At 42.0% G+C, this 14,889-nt stretch overlaps 2 protein-coding genes and 1 long non-coding RNA gene across 3 annotated transcripts in view; all 3 read right to left on the minus strand.

The window, feature by feature from the left end:
• The window catches only part of TEX10 (testis expressed 10), a 62,544-nt gene extending 59,217 nt beyond the window's left edge, over window positions 1-3,327 (minus strand). Inside the window, exon 1 of the mRNA XM_054060518.1 lies at window positions 3,002-3,327. The gene's annotated coding sequence lies outside the window, so the exon portion shown is untranslated. The remainder of the gene's footprint in view (window positions 1-3,001) is intronic.
• Window positions 3,328-6,306: 2,979 nt separating this feature from the next.
• Window positions 6,307-14,889, minus strand: part of LOC128851464 (uncharacterized) — a 36,786-nt gene continuing 28,203 nt past the window's right edge. Inside the window, exons 14-15 of the mRNA XM_054060520.1 lie at window positions 11,309-11,405; window positions 6,307-10,303 (exon numbers count right to left, since the gene is read on the minus strand). Of these exons, the coding sequence (XP_053916495.1) occupies window positions 10,041-10,303; window positions 11,309-11,405 (360 nt within the window). The 3' untranslated portion in view covers window positions 6,307-10,040. The remainder of the gene's footprint in view (window positions 10,304-11,308; window positions 11,406-14,889) is intronic.
• Window positions 12,340-14,889, minus strand: part of LOC128851465 (uncharacterized) — a 4,969-nt gene continuing 2,419 nt past the window's right edge. Inside the window, exon 3 of the long non-coding RNA XR_008448849.1 lies at window positions 12,340-13,310. This is a non-coding gene — a long non-coding RNA (uncharacterized LOC128851465). The remainder of the gene's footprint in view (window positions 13,311-14,889) is intronic.

The raw sequence follows: 14,889 nt of genomic DNA on the forward strand, positions 1-14,889 counted from the left end.
TAAGACCATGATGACTCCTAGAAGTGATTGCAGACATTAGTTACAATTTAAAAGGGAGTAAGGGGAGGCAAGCACAAAGCCATTAGGATGTGGAGGTTTAACACCTCACAACTTCGTAATAATAACAGGTAATCTATAGAGCTGGAAACCTGAACATTTGCAGATTTTGCTGTACACAGCACAAAGGTCCACGCTGTCAGGTACAATAAACTTTTTGTTTCTCCTCTCTTTCAAACTACTCCCTGAGTAACTAGGTTTCACACATTCTTAATATCTGAAGTAGACAAAAAAAGCTGCAAGCACAACATTCAAATTTTAGAGACCAAACTAACTACAAAAATAAAAAAAGTACAGTGGACTAAATCCAAAAATTTCTATATAAAAGATGCAAACAATGATTCTTTTATGGTGCCTATGATGAGCATTCACTCTAGAAGAGACTTCTACAGCTGATTTTCCCAATGCACTTCAAACTGCCCATTTGCTGTATTACAGCATTTCATACACGTTATCAGGATGATCAAGTAATGTTTTAAATCCAACTGTCATTCCTTATTCCTTTAAAGCAATTTAAACAACTGATAATACAAACATTTAACTAGAGCTTAATTTCTGCTTTTCACTTCCTGACTTAAAGCAGCGGTATGCAAGACCACTTAAAATTAAATGTAAATTTAGCATAAGTAACCTATCAACTAAAAAGACTTTAAAAATATTTGGGGTTCAGTGCCAAAATATAAAGGTCCTTCAGTGTCCAAGCATATCACCTATAGTTTTATAAGCTTCTGATTTCTACCATATGCATCTTTTAGAAAAGAATTAGAACAAGAGTCTCACTACTTGATTGCAAGACATACAGAAATAGCTAAGGGCTTTTGAAATGAATGTTATTTTCACTTACAAAGCCTGCTTTAATGGAAATATTTAGGAAGCCTTCACTCTACAAGAAATGTTTCCCTTCCAGTTAGCATTAAAAACTTTACTATAAGAGACTGCATGCACACCTGAACAAAGCCAGTTAAGTTCTTCTAAAGGAGCAGGCTCATAAAATACACTTTCTCTTACTAAAACAAAAAAGCACAGTTTACTTTGCACTGCATATTTTGGAAATAACTTGTTGGAAACAAAAACATGCCCATTTCCCATTCCTACATGCCATGAGAAATCAAAGATAAATGGTTACTAAACCAAAGCAAGGAAAACATCACAGCGACTATGTAGTAAGACATCAAGCAAAACTGCACACAGCTTATGCAGTTAGGTAAATATTTTAATGAAACTCCTTGCTGAAACAACTGTTTAGCTTTTGACTTCAACCCTGCTTTCAGCTGGCCTTTCTACAACACGACAGAGCTGAGCTCAACGAACCACTTCTGCACTAACATAATTTAACAGACTAAAACATTGAAAGTACCTCAAATCAACTCTACCTTCCCTTAAGATATAGCTGTGCACAACACTTCTAAGAAGCTGATTCAGGTGGAACTCAGCCAGCCTCGTCTCAGGCTTAGGGAAACCGAGGGCACAAAACGGAGCGACTGTTTCACCTGAAATTCACTCCCTTACCCTTTCGAGGCGGTATCCCCAGGGAATCTTGTTACCAGAGTATTCCCAAGCTCAAGCAATCAGGAAAATCCTGAGAAACCAGAAGGCAAGGCACATGCCCTGACTCCTCTCACCTGACAGAAGCCATTGCCTGGGGCACGATCTCTCCTAGCAAAGGGCAACACTTAAATGCAGTCCATCCCTGAGGCTCCCAGGGGGACAGCACACGCTCAGACACAGACGTGCGCGCACACAGACACATGCATGTTGACATACATGCACACGCTGACACATACAAAGATATGCATGCAGACATGCAGAGACATGTGCACAGACACGCACACACACGTGCACTCAGACGGGCATGCACAGACGTACACGCTTACAGACACACGCACACAGACAAGCACAAAGATGTGCACACAGACGTGCACACATGATGACAGACATGCACACAGACACGCGTGCAAAGACAGACACACATGCAGATACAACTACAGACATGTGAACAGACAGACGTGCTCGCAGACACGTGCTTGCACACAGAAAAGTGCACAGACACGTGCATATGCACTCACGTGTGCACACATGCACATTTGCACAGACAAGCAGGCACACGCGCACACACAGGTGCCTGCAGACACACGTGAACACAGACATGCGCTCGCAGAAGCACACACACATACAGACACGCACATATACGCACACAGACAAGCACACATATGCATGCAAGAACACATGAGCAAAGACTCAGACATACGTGCACACAGTCACACATGCATGCACAGACACAACTGCAGACACACCTGAACATACAGACAGGGGCTTGCACACAGGTACATACACACACAAGCACACAGGCGTGCACACGCACACACATGCACACATGGGCACAGACAAGCACACACGTTCACACAGACACACGCATGTGTGCAGACATGCTCGCATACATGCACACAGACACGTGCACAGAGACACGTACACACACAGACATACACACGCGTGCAAAGACACACAAAAGACACGCAAAGACACAAATGCACACACGCACACACATGTGTAGAGACACACAGACATGCATGGAGACACGACTGCAGACACCTGTGAACACAGACACACAGAGACATACCCTCAGACACACGTGCTCGCACACACACGTGCACACACAGATATGTGTAAGTGCAGACTTGCATGCTTGCACACGGTCGTGCAAAGACAATTGAGCAAAGACACACACAAAGACACGTGCAGAGACACAAATGCAGACACATACATGCAGACACATGCACACAGACACAACTCCAGACACGTGAAAACGCACGTACGCAGACGCGCGCGCAGACACACACGCACACTGACACGCGCGCGCACAGGCACACACAAGCACAGACACACACGCACTTACACACAGACACACGCACGCACGCAGCTCCCCGGTCACCGCCCCCGCCCTTACCCCGGCCGAGGCGCTGCCGTGCCGGCGCGGCGCTCCGCAGGTCTAGGCCGTCGAGGCGCGCCCCTCGCCGTGCCGGGACATGGTTCGGCTCCGCTGCGGCGGCCCCGCGGGGCGTTTGAATGAAGCGCGGCGGTGCCCGCGGCGCTCCCGGAGCCGCCCCGCGCGCCGAGGGCGGGAAGAGCCGGGGGTGCCGGGGCGGGAAGACGGGAGGAGCCGAGGCCGCGGGTTCCCCGGGAGCCGCGCGGGGAGGGCCCGTGTGGCACAAAGGCGGGGCGGGAAGGGAGCGGGAGGGCAGGGCAGGGCCGGGCGCGGCACCGCCTCCCCCCGCGCACCCCGCCGGGCACTCACCGACCACGCGGCAGCGCGAGCCCCTTCCGCCCCCCAGCGCCGAGCCCGGAAGCGGCCGCCCACGTGAGCGGCCGCCGCCAGCGAGCGCCGCGCCCCCGCCCCTCGCGCCAACGCGCGCGCTTCCTGCCCGCCCCCCTTCCAGCGGGGACGGGGCGATGGCGCCACCGCCTGGGGCGGCGGGGAACTGCCGGGGGGGGAGCTGAGAGAATGCGGGACGCAGAGCGGATGGAAGGGATGGAACGGAAAAGCTGGAATAGCTAATATTAGCAACAGATCAGAGCGATATCTTATTTTATATGTTACGTAATATTATGTCATATTAATGTCTAATATGCAGCCTGTAATATATATGCTATTGCATAATAGATACAATTTGTGTTTTATACTACATAATATAGAACTATAAATACTATATTTAAAATATATATATACCATTATATTATATGTAGTATATTTATATAGTATCTACATACTATGTATAATACTATATAATATACATGCTATATACATAATCTATGTAATACTATAAAAATATATAAAATTACAAGATCATTTCGGGGGTCACCAGAATTGTCGGGGTCTGGGGTCTCTTAACCATGCGAGAACAGACGGCACAACACCAACATGATGACACATGCATGGCACTTTATTGTAGTTTGACTTACACATTTATAGTGTGTGTTATCACTCAACACATAACATAATTGGATACAACCGTTATTCACACGCTCTTCATGTCTTCTAGCGACTATTTGATTAGTTAACTTGTTGCTATTACACGTTGGCTTTGAATACCCTGTTTGTCTAGCAAGCGTTCTGCTTTGGTTACTTATTTCCTTACTATTGTTTACATTGTTTCTTAAAAACTACATTGTGTTAGCACTATCAGCCCAAGCCTGACCTTTGTCCTGTGCTCATTGACAGGTAGACCAGCTTCATGTTACAACTTAGTAGCTGAATCAAGGTAAAAGACCTCGCTTGGTGTTACAACTTAATAGCTCAGTCTAAAGGCCTCCACTGTCCTGTTGGGCTGACGCTTGGACTGAATCATCTTAGAGGTCTTTTCCAACCTTGACGATCCTTTGAATTTTCTTAAGCCAGCTTCATGTGGTACTTGGACACACATTTTTCGCCTTTCAGCAGGCCAGATCTCCTGGACAGAGGGCCGCGCTTTTACAGGGGGGATTTCAAGCAGTTTTAAAGTAACTTCCAGCTCTCACATCACCTCCTCAGACCACATTGGGAGATCTCGCCTTGACGCACCAGCCAGGAGGGTGACTCCGTCAGGTCACCGAGGTAATTACACCACACTGCTTTGATTTGAACCAACATGATTGTAACAAGAGTAGAAATGTTTGCACAGTTAATGATGAAAGGCCGAGATCGGATAGTGGATTCAAGAAATCATATCACGAGGTGGGATAATTTTGTTAATGTTTTTTATAATATTGATGATAGTTCTTTGTATTATGCAGTGTTTACGGAGGCAGTCAGAAGAAGCTTTTAACTCTATAGCCGTAGTCGAAAAACAAAAAGGTGGACTCGTGGGGAGTTCTTCCCTTGGTGCCGGCTCACGGAGTGTACGGCTACCTGGCTCCTGCACCCAAGCGGCCGCCCCCGCCCGGTTCTGGGCACCGCTGCGCTGCTCCATGGGCAGTGCACAGAGAATTGGCCACACTGAAGAACGCCCTTGAGTGACCTTGAAGAAGTGGACAACAGAGGAACATGGCTGGGAAAGCACCTACGGAGAGTACTGTCAACAGAAGAGCAAAAGAGACAATCATAGCATTCTGATGCCCAAAGGAGGAATTGGGACTGCGCGTGAACAGCGAGGGATTAGTTACCCATCGACCAGTTATTTTGAAGTTTGAGCGTGGGGACTGTTGTTAGTAACCAATCAGATAACGCCACGGTTTTGGAAATTTAGCAGAGTTGTATAAAAGCAGCCTGCTTTTGCAACAAAGGGTCTTCTGTTAATACAAATTCAGGAGTCCGTGTCTCAGTCCCCTCAACCCAAGGGAAAAATAAAACCCACTCGAATCCAAGTAATTTCAATTTAACTTTATTTCCACTAGGAAGTATTCCACAGCAAGAGAAAAAAGAAGGTGTTCTAGACGTGCCCATTTACAACAGCTGAATATTCTGATTCTATTATGTTAACTAACAGAATATTTTGCACTTTGGAAACATAGATATTTCTATTTTCTGCGTTACAGAAACAGAACCGCTGATGTTTATGTTGATCAAGTTCATCTTCATTAAACAGGCGTTAACACTGTCCCTAACGTAGAGCAAATGAACTGTAAGAGCTCTGCTTCCAGCTCTGCTTCTGACAGGAATGAGATATTTAGAGGTGTTCTAGAAATTCTTCACAATTTCTTTAAAGCAGCATTTTGGTGTTTTAGTTTCTTCAATCATCATTGAAGTATTTTAATTCCTGCGTCTATTTACAGGACAAAACTAACCAATTTCCTTGTTGCTTTCTTTGGTATCTTACTTTTATGGCATCTTCGATTCCACAATATGGAGATGTGAAACCAGCAGGATGAGGAGTCTCAATTCCATCCAGATCTCCAAAAAATGTAAGTTAACATTAAAAGGTTCGTTTACCATCTGGCCCCAGCATGTCTATGTTATACCAGCATTTGGCTGCAAAGCTGAGAGGCTTTAATTAGAACCACGGAATGCTACCCAACGTCACAAGCAGGAAGCAAATTTCAATTACCCAACTTAATATTTAATCTTCCGCCCCCCCCCCCCCCGACACACTAAATTGTAACCATCCAAACATTTTTCATCATCCTACAAAAGTAGTACTCATTAATACACTGACCTTTCCATTCAGTCAAAACCACCACTATTTTAGTTGGGAAAAAGTTCACGGTAAAAGAGAATTGAAGGACAGGATAAGCCAGCTTTCATGTCATTCTTAGACCGGCAGTGTAAGAGAAGATAAAAGATACTTTCGTTATCACATCAGTGCCTCTTATCATAGTCTGGCTGGATCTCTGGGGATGCATCCCTGAATTTGCAAGCATGGCCAACCTCTGCTGACTTTGCTAAAGCTTCCAATTATAATATCTAGGCTCCTGAGATTGGCTATAATCCAGGAACTTCTCAACTTACAACCAGACTGACAGCATTTAATGCTGGTATTTAAAGATGTTTGGAAAAACAAGTTACCTGTTCTAAAGGAAGTCTTAAGATGGAAAGAACAAATATGAGCATTACAAACTTTCTACAAATACAGATGTTACAGCTATAGGAACAAACACCAAGAATCTCCAAATACGTTATTAATTTCACTAACACTCTACAAAATTTTGTAAATAGCGAAATCAGCTACAGAATTCATATTAAGTTCATAATCTCAAACTTAGAGAAAGTAAACATTGCTGTATTCTCTCTATTAACTACCATATCACTGTGTGCCGCCGTTGCTTGGTCTTCTCAGAGTTCCACTTTCAGTCAGGATTCTTATAACATTTGGTATATTGATTCCTTAGTTGAAGGCAAACAAACAAAACCAGAAAATAAATGGTTTGATGATGAAATACATTAGAAAGTGCAAGTGGTACTGAAACATTTAGGTGCCGAGATGAGTTTGTGTCATTTCTTATTAAATCATAGCATCATAGAATGGTTTGTGTTGGATGGGACCTTAAAGATCATCCAGTTCTGACCCCCCTGCCACCAGCAGGGACACCTCCCACTGGATCAGGTCCCTCAAAGCCTCATCCAACCCGGCCTTGAACACCCCAATGGATGGGGCATCCACAACTTCCCCGGGCAACCTGTGCCAGTGCAGCACCAGCCTCACAGGGAACCTTTTTTCCCTAATATTTAATCTAAATCTACCATCTTTCAGCTTAAAATCCTTCCCCCTTATCCTATCACTGCACTCCCTGATAAAGAGCCCCTCTCCAGCTTTCCTGTAGGCCCCATTTAAGTACTCGAAGGTCCCCCTTGAAGTACTGGAGGATGAAAAATACTGTAACTGTTAACAATGACGATGTGCCTAGGAATTTTAAGTGTATATTGCTATAAACAGCTGCACAGGTTCAACTAAAGACTCTAGGTTGTCCCTCTATTCTTGTCTCAACTTTCAAAGAGCTGCAGCTGATAATGAGGAAAGCACGACCAGAAGCGCTTGATTTCACCACTGTAACGACAAGTCAAAGTTTCCTCTTCTGCACACAAGCCAGAAGGCCATGTTGCTTTGATGAAACTAATGCCCCTGACTTTAGTAGGGGGAGAGGAGTAGAAGCAATACACAGAGAGCTTAAGTGGTGGTAATAACCATTCAGTGGCCATAAACAAATGCTAAGGGAAGAGTGAGTGCAAGGCAAATGTGCCTGACAATTGGTAGGGTGTGGGAATATTCTCTTCCCCCAACCGCAGATCACCTTCAGCTCAGGGAAGTTTCCAAGTCTAATATGGCAGTAGCCCTCAATGGGTTCCACACTTCCAAACACTTGTCCAGTCTGGCCCAGACAGTGAGGACAAAAAGACGCATAAAGTTTACATATCCACAGCATGCTTTTGCAAGGAGTTCCATAGATCTTCCTCCCACCTACTGCATGAAGAACCATCTCTTTCTGTCCATTTTGAAGTTTAATTCCCTCACTACTCCAAGTTTATGGATCAAAAGTGATCGGAAGCAATAGAATCCTGTCATCTCCATCTACTTGTGATTTTACAAATCTCTATTACAGTCTCTCAGACATCTCTTTTCCAGGCCAAGAAGAGTCCTAGCTTTCTGTTGCTTCTTATACGCAAGATATTCCCATATTTTGTTGCCTTCTCTAAACCTTTTGCAGCAATTAAGCCCTTTATCTGAAATAAGGGAAACAGATACTTATCCCTTTATCCGTGTAATTGGTGAAGATACTAACTGCCCACTAGCTATCTGTTTATTAGTTAAACAACATAAGGATTCTTTTCTTTTCCTACAGCCACTTAGTTTCCTTAAAAGCCTCTGATTAGGGTATCTATCTAAAGCTTCTTGGAATTCCAAACAGACTACGGGAACTGGATCACTTTTACCTGACTCCTTTGCTGACCCCTTTCAAACTATTCCAGAAAAGTCTGTCAGGAAGGATTTCTCATCACAAAAGCTCTATTCATTACTCCCCCAACCACTCCTAAGCAGATCATATTTTTCCAGGCATCCACTAATTTCTACGTGTTTTTTCTAAGCTGTTTCTAATCAACTGTCCAAATTTCAAGGACCACCTGGATCCCTGTACTGGTTTTGGACAGGATGGAGTTAACTTTCTTCATAGCAGTCTGTATGGTGCTGTGTTTTGGATCTGCAACCAAAACAGCAATGATAACACACCTGTCTTTTGGCTATTGCTGAAGGGCGCTCGCACAGCATCAGGGCTTTCCCTCTTTCCCACTCTGCATTCCCACGGTGAGTAGGATGGGGATGGGAAACAGACTGGTGGGGACGCAGCTGGGACAAACTGGCCCAAAGAATATTCCATACATCCTGTTCAGTGATAAAAACTGGGGAGGCAAAGGGGTGGAGTCGTCCCTCAAGGTGTCTGTTGCTCACGAATGGCTGGGCAAGCATAGGTCTGCTCCTGGGAAGTGCTGAGCAATTGTCTTTGCATCATTTGTCCCCCCGCCCCTTCCCTTGACTTTAATTAAACCGTCTTTATCATGGCCCACGAGTTTTGTCACTTTTGTTCCTCCTGTTCTCTTTCCAGTCCAGCTGCTGGGGGTGGGGGACAGCGAGCAAGCAGTCGAGAGCAACGTACAACAAAGAAAGCTTTCAAAAAAACCCCAAAAACCAAATACACATAGAAGTGAACTACATGGGCCACCCAGAAATTTTCAGGTTCTAAAGGAAGCTTTATGGGAGAAATCACTGCTATCAATAAACTTAACCACTTTGTTCCAGAGGTCCCTAGGAACAGGTAGTACTTACTGAAGGGTTAAAGCCATGAAAATAATAAATTGGTTTATGTCATCAATTTGTTCCAGAATTCCATTCCATAGATACTCTGCTGAGTTGTGCACATGTACAGGCTCATGGAGAGGTTCTGGCATGCACTTGCAGGTCTCTCCAGTTTCTTCTCAAGTAAGCACTCAGGCAAAGAACACCTTAAGCTCCTCTTTACAATGCACTTCAGGTGTTCTTTTTTTTTAACCCTGATCATCTTAAACACACTCTGAGAAGCTTAGAAATGTACACTGGAAGCTTCTGAAGAAAGGGCAGCATTTAACTGGAGATGTGGGAAGGCTTAGTAGCTGCCACAGAAACCGTGAGCAAAAGAAAGACGGCTACTTGTTTCGGATTCGTTATTATTTCTGTGTTATTGTGCAAGTACCGTTCCTTCAGGAATCAAGAAGTAAAAATGTCTTTGCTGCTGGCATTCCCCTAACCAGTGTCTCACCAGGGTTTCCCTGACACAAATTTCTGCTTTTTTCTAATAACAATATGCTTGATTTTAGTTTATCATCTCTCACCATGGAAATGTTACTATGCACAAATGAGAAAAGAATTCAAGAAGAAATTCAGCAGTCATCAGCACCTCCATGGGAAGGCAGCCATTTTGAATTACCATTCCTAAACTGGATCCTGCAAAATGTAAAGGGGAGGAAGAAAAGTTTCTTCATCCCTCCTTAATACCTCGAAGTTCTTTGACCTGTGTAGTTTGTAATATTTCAAGAGTTCACAAAATTATGTTATGTATGGTTTTATCTCTGTGTGTCTGTGTGTGTATACATGCATACATGAATTACGTCGGAAAGCGGGGTTTGCTGCTGCTGTTTTGTGTAGAGTAGCAGTAACTTCCTCAACATTCATATTTCTGACGCTGTTCAAAAATTCAGTAGTGATGTTATTCTCATACGCTGTTTCCAAAGAACCAGTTGAAAAGTTCTGGCATTCATTATCTCCATTTACTGTCAAGTACTGCATAACTGATCGGCTGCTTGAATAACCTTAAAGAGGAGAAATATTGTTTGTCAGTAAGAGAAGAGTCTCAAGCCCCTTCCTTACTTATTTCTCTAAACAAGGTGTTTCAAAACAAGCGTTCCCAAGCTGGCACAACGGTGCTGCTGGTAAGGTTCACATCTGACTTTGCTACACTTTCATACAACTGAGAGTCAGGAATGCTTTCCATTTACAGAAAATCCTGGAGAAACAAGATGGGGAGGTAGGTGAAAGCTACTTCAGTTATGCTAACAAAAAGGAACCAGACCTTCCAAGTCTCATATATTGGGAAGTCATTGCTAAGTTTGTTTTTAGCATTGCATAAATTGAGGTTTTCAGGACCTAAGCTTCCTAGAAAAAAAATAAAATTGACACCGCACAGAAAAAATAATCATTCAAAACAGCTTCACCAGTATTCTGGGTATTTCGCCTCTCCAAGCACATGGTTGTACTTTCTGTTCTTGAGAGAAATAACCATTTGTTTGTATCAAGAAGGAAATTGCCTCAAATAAACCCAAGATTATTTGAAAAAATAAATGAGAAGTACTGAGGCCAAATAGTTGCAATATTTGGGTATTAAACAGAATTATCAATAATACACAGCGTAATTTGTTTCCACTAACATTTTGATTGGACTAAGCCTGCACTAAGCTTCTTCTCCACCAGGAAGGGAAAGAAAGAGGAGGGAAAGAAAAAAGCCAGGATTAAACTTTGAAAGCCTCTGTAGAAACAGTTGCCTCTGGGCAGAGGAAAGTCAGAGTTGATACTAATTCAATTTATCCCTAAATCCAACAGTTAAGTAGGATAAAGTTTTTTTAACAGTCTGCACTTGTAACATTTGTAGAGGACGGAAAAAAACCCACAAAACTATTAATTTATGCAACTTGACCTCAGCTTTTTATTCTGCTCCTAAGCTTTGCTTTCAGAGAAGCAGGAAGAAAAGGCTTACTAAAATTTATGCAAGGTTCAGCTTTAAGATTAAAGCATGTTCAAGACTGCAAAGCTAACATTACCAGTATCCAAGTCACTAACATCTGCTGCAGTCAGGTCAGACTCTTCTGGGGAACATTCCAATGCTGCTTCTCCATTATATTCAGTATCTAAGAGGTCCTAGGATTTTGAACAAAAAAATCGTGTTCAGAATTTCATTAAGACAACCTCTCGAAATGATGAACTACTATGTTTTTAATGATCACAAACCAAATAAAAGAGCGGTATTTCTGCTACCAAATCTGAAAAAATGAGTTTTTCTCTGAAAACCTTGCAGCTGCTAATGGACTTCTAGGTATGCATACACTGCTCACTGTACCTCTCTGCATCTGAAAAAGCACTGCATTAGGCCAAGAAGTGATACTTTCAAAGCCTAATTCTCAACCTCTCAGGTCTACAAAGGAAGCATTTTATATGCAGAATAAAAGATTGAATTAAAAGATTACCAGTTGCAAGACCACAGGTGAGAATGCTAAAAAACTCTAATGTGGGAAAATATTTTTCTACAACTAGCAGGTTACAAGTTCCTTCAGTTTGAACTTGATTATTTTGTAACATGTCAGATTTTGCTCTCTTTCCATATGAATAAAACAACAAAATCCTATATGGAAAACCCAGAAGGAATAAGGTGAAAGCAAGCTTAACGATGAAGTAAAAAGCAGTAAATATGTAATGAGAACTACCGGCATCAAATTTATGATAGAGAAGTACTGCCTTTGGGGTACAACGAAAGCGATAGAGGGAAGATGGGACATGGGGAACGAAGACAATCCAGGACTCCAAAATCAATTTAAAAAAAGCTTTTGAAGACCAAAAAATAGAAAAAAATAAAAACAAGACCTTTTTTTGAAGTACCATCTCTAATTTGCTCCAGCCTGTTGGCTGGTCCTTACCCTCATTTAGCATTTTCCACTTAAGCTCCCTCTTTAAATAAAAAAGCAGTTAAGTGGTTGCGGTAGCAGGAGTGGCTGTTGTGGTGAATGAGGAGTCGTTCAACACTGACAGTTCAGCAAGAAACACCGGGAGGGATAAGGAATAATGTTTCCTATGGCAAAGATGTCGAACGGATCACCAAGAAGAGGGAAGCGCCTATCATCCCTGTTGACAACATAGGAATGAAAAGTCATTCCAAGTTTGGAAACTGTGGAGATTATGGTATAATAGAATGTAAACTGGAGGTTTTGGGAACGAATGTGGCAACTACGGCAGCCCCAAATAAGTACTCAAAACTATGTCTACGTAAAGACAAGTCGATCAAAAGTAACAGCAGAGAGGGGAAAATCTGGGTTTCTAATAGTGGAGAAAGGCACCTCTAATAGTGGAGAAAGGAAACAGCCCAAGGAGTAGGACAAAAAGTCGTTTAAGAAAGAAACCAACGTTGATAATGTTTCTTTACAACGTGAATGAAGTGAAGACTGGGAACGGAAATGGGATACAGAACAAAGAATGTCATGGAGGTGAGCAGAGATGAGAAAAGCTCAAGTTGAAATTAAAAGGGACAAAAGTAGCAGAAAAAGCATAGGAAAGAAGAGACAAAATGATTTTTACCTTCTATTAAAATGAAAGCATGTTTGAACAGAAAGTATTAAGAGTGTTCAAGAGGAAAGCTTTAAGTTTATCCTATACTCACTACAAAAATCCAAGTATTTAATGAGCAAAACTTACAATATAGTCTCCACGGAAATTTCGTTTAATTAAAATACCTGCAACAAAAAAATGCATATTTGCCAGAATCTGTAGATTTGTAGAAGAAAACGAAAGCATAATTCACATTACTTTGTTTGATGCAGACCGCTGACAATATTCCACCAGTGCATCTGTAAGACCCTGTGTAACTTTCAGGATAAATGAAGCATCGCCTTCATTCAGTACTTTGCTAGGAAAAACCAAAGAAAACAATGCACACTATAAAAATTTTCCCTCTAAAAGCTTATAGTACCAGCAGGTATAAAAAAAAACCTGGAGGAAACACCATTCTTTATGTCTAACCTGTCAGATGTGACAGAAGTCATACAGTACTTGTTGCTAAAGGGGAGGAGAAAGGGAAGAAAAGAGAAAGGGATTTAAAAAACATACTTTGTGCCTTTTAATACACACTACTTTGACAGAAATTACACTATGTTGAAAAAAATTCTAAGCATTAAAGTTTTAAAGCCAATATGCCTTTTAAAAGACTCCATATTTGAAATCCATGTACTTAGTTGTAAGTGAAATACATTGCTGGAAGAGGGGAGCCCCGGAGTCAATGAACGAGTCCTCCTAGAGGTATGAATCATTGCTCTTTTATTGTAACCTCTGAGGGTCTATTTATACAGATAATCGGAGTGCATGTTTCCATGGAATCAGAATATTTATGATATATCCTAATAGTAAAGTCTCACTGTTGAACTACGCACACGGTTCCCATGCCTGGTTCTGACTTTATGAAGCCAGCCTCCTCATTCTCATGAGATAGCAAAGCTCTCAGAAAACATCACAACCTTGAAACTTATACTAAGACTTTGTATCTAAGAACTGACTATAGGCTTTTGTGTCTAAACATTGATACTTTAGCACATTCCTTTCTACTGATTGTCATAGGCAGGGTTGTGCAAGCAGGCTTCTAGGATTACAGCATGCCCAGTTTGTTCCAATATATTTCCTACAATTCCCCCTTTTTCTTTTTGCACAACCCAAGCCTGACTATCTAGACGAGTTGCTATTCTTCTTAAACATGCGACCAAACAACAACCAAAGAGCAACATTAAAATCAACGGTAAAAACGACATCATTAACGACTTCATCAAAGAGGCTAGCCATCCTGTAATTCCCAATTTTCGCAACCATGCTGTAAGCAGGTCCTGACCAATCGTGATCTTCTTCAAGTTATCCTTCAGCTCTTGGAGTTTTCTATGAATGTTCTCAGAGTGAACGCTAAAATTACACACATTCCTTCTCCTTTTTTTTTTTTCTTTTTTATTCTTTTAAAATTCTGTCCTCTATAGCCTTTCACTTCAAAGGTCCCAGGTAAATCTACCCGCTTGAGATTGAAAAGGTCTGAGAGGTGCATTTTTAAGATTAATCAAAACAAACACAGGCTCAAAAACCAAAACCCAAATCTTACAAACATTTAAAGTGCTTTAAACACACACACACACACAGAACCACCTTTTTGAGAGCTTAATATGCGACGAGCGAGGGAAGCAAGCGGACGACTCAATATGAGTGATAAAGCAAGCTTCGACTTTATTCAAAATCAGCCTGGATTATATACCCTAACATTCAAAAGATGCTTTGTGCTTTGTGCTTTGTGCTTTATGCCTTATGCTTTGTTACAACTTATACATGATTAGTTACTTAAAACTATTTGCTCTTTATTGATTCATTGTCTTTTGTTAATTCATTATTGATTCATTGTCTATTGTTAATTCATTATTACTATATTGCTACTTCGAGTTTCGTGTATCTTCTTGCAGGTATATTACAGTTACAGCTGGGCTCAGTGCTCCATCCTGTTCCCCTGGGAAAGACTCACTTGTCCTTCAGAAGTTTCTTCTTAGAGATTCCTTCTTGTATGCCTTCTTGTTCTTTCAGTCCATATCTACACTCAGAGTTTAACAAGGTT

The sequence above is a fragment of the Cuculus canorus genome, chromosome 2 (genome assembly GCF_017976375.1).
Source record: "Cuculus canorus isolate bCucCan1 chromosome 2, bCucCan1.pri, whole genome shotgun sequence".
In the NCBI taxonomy this organism is placed as follows: Eukaryota; Metazoa; Chordata; class Aves; order Cuculiformes; family Cuculidae; genus Cuculus; species Cuculus canorus.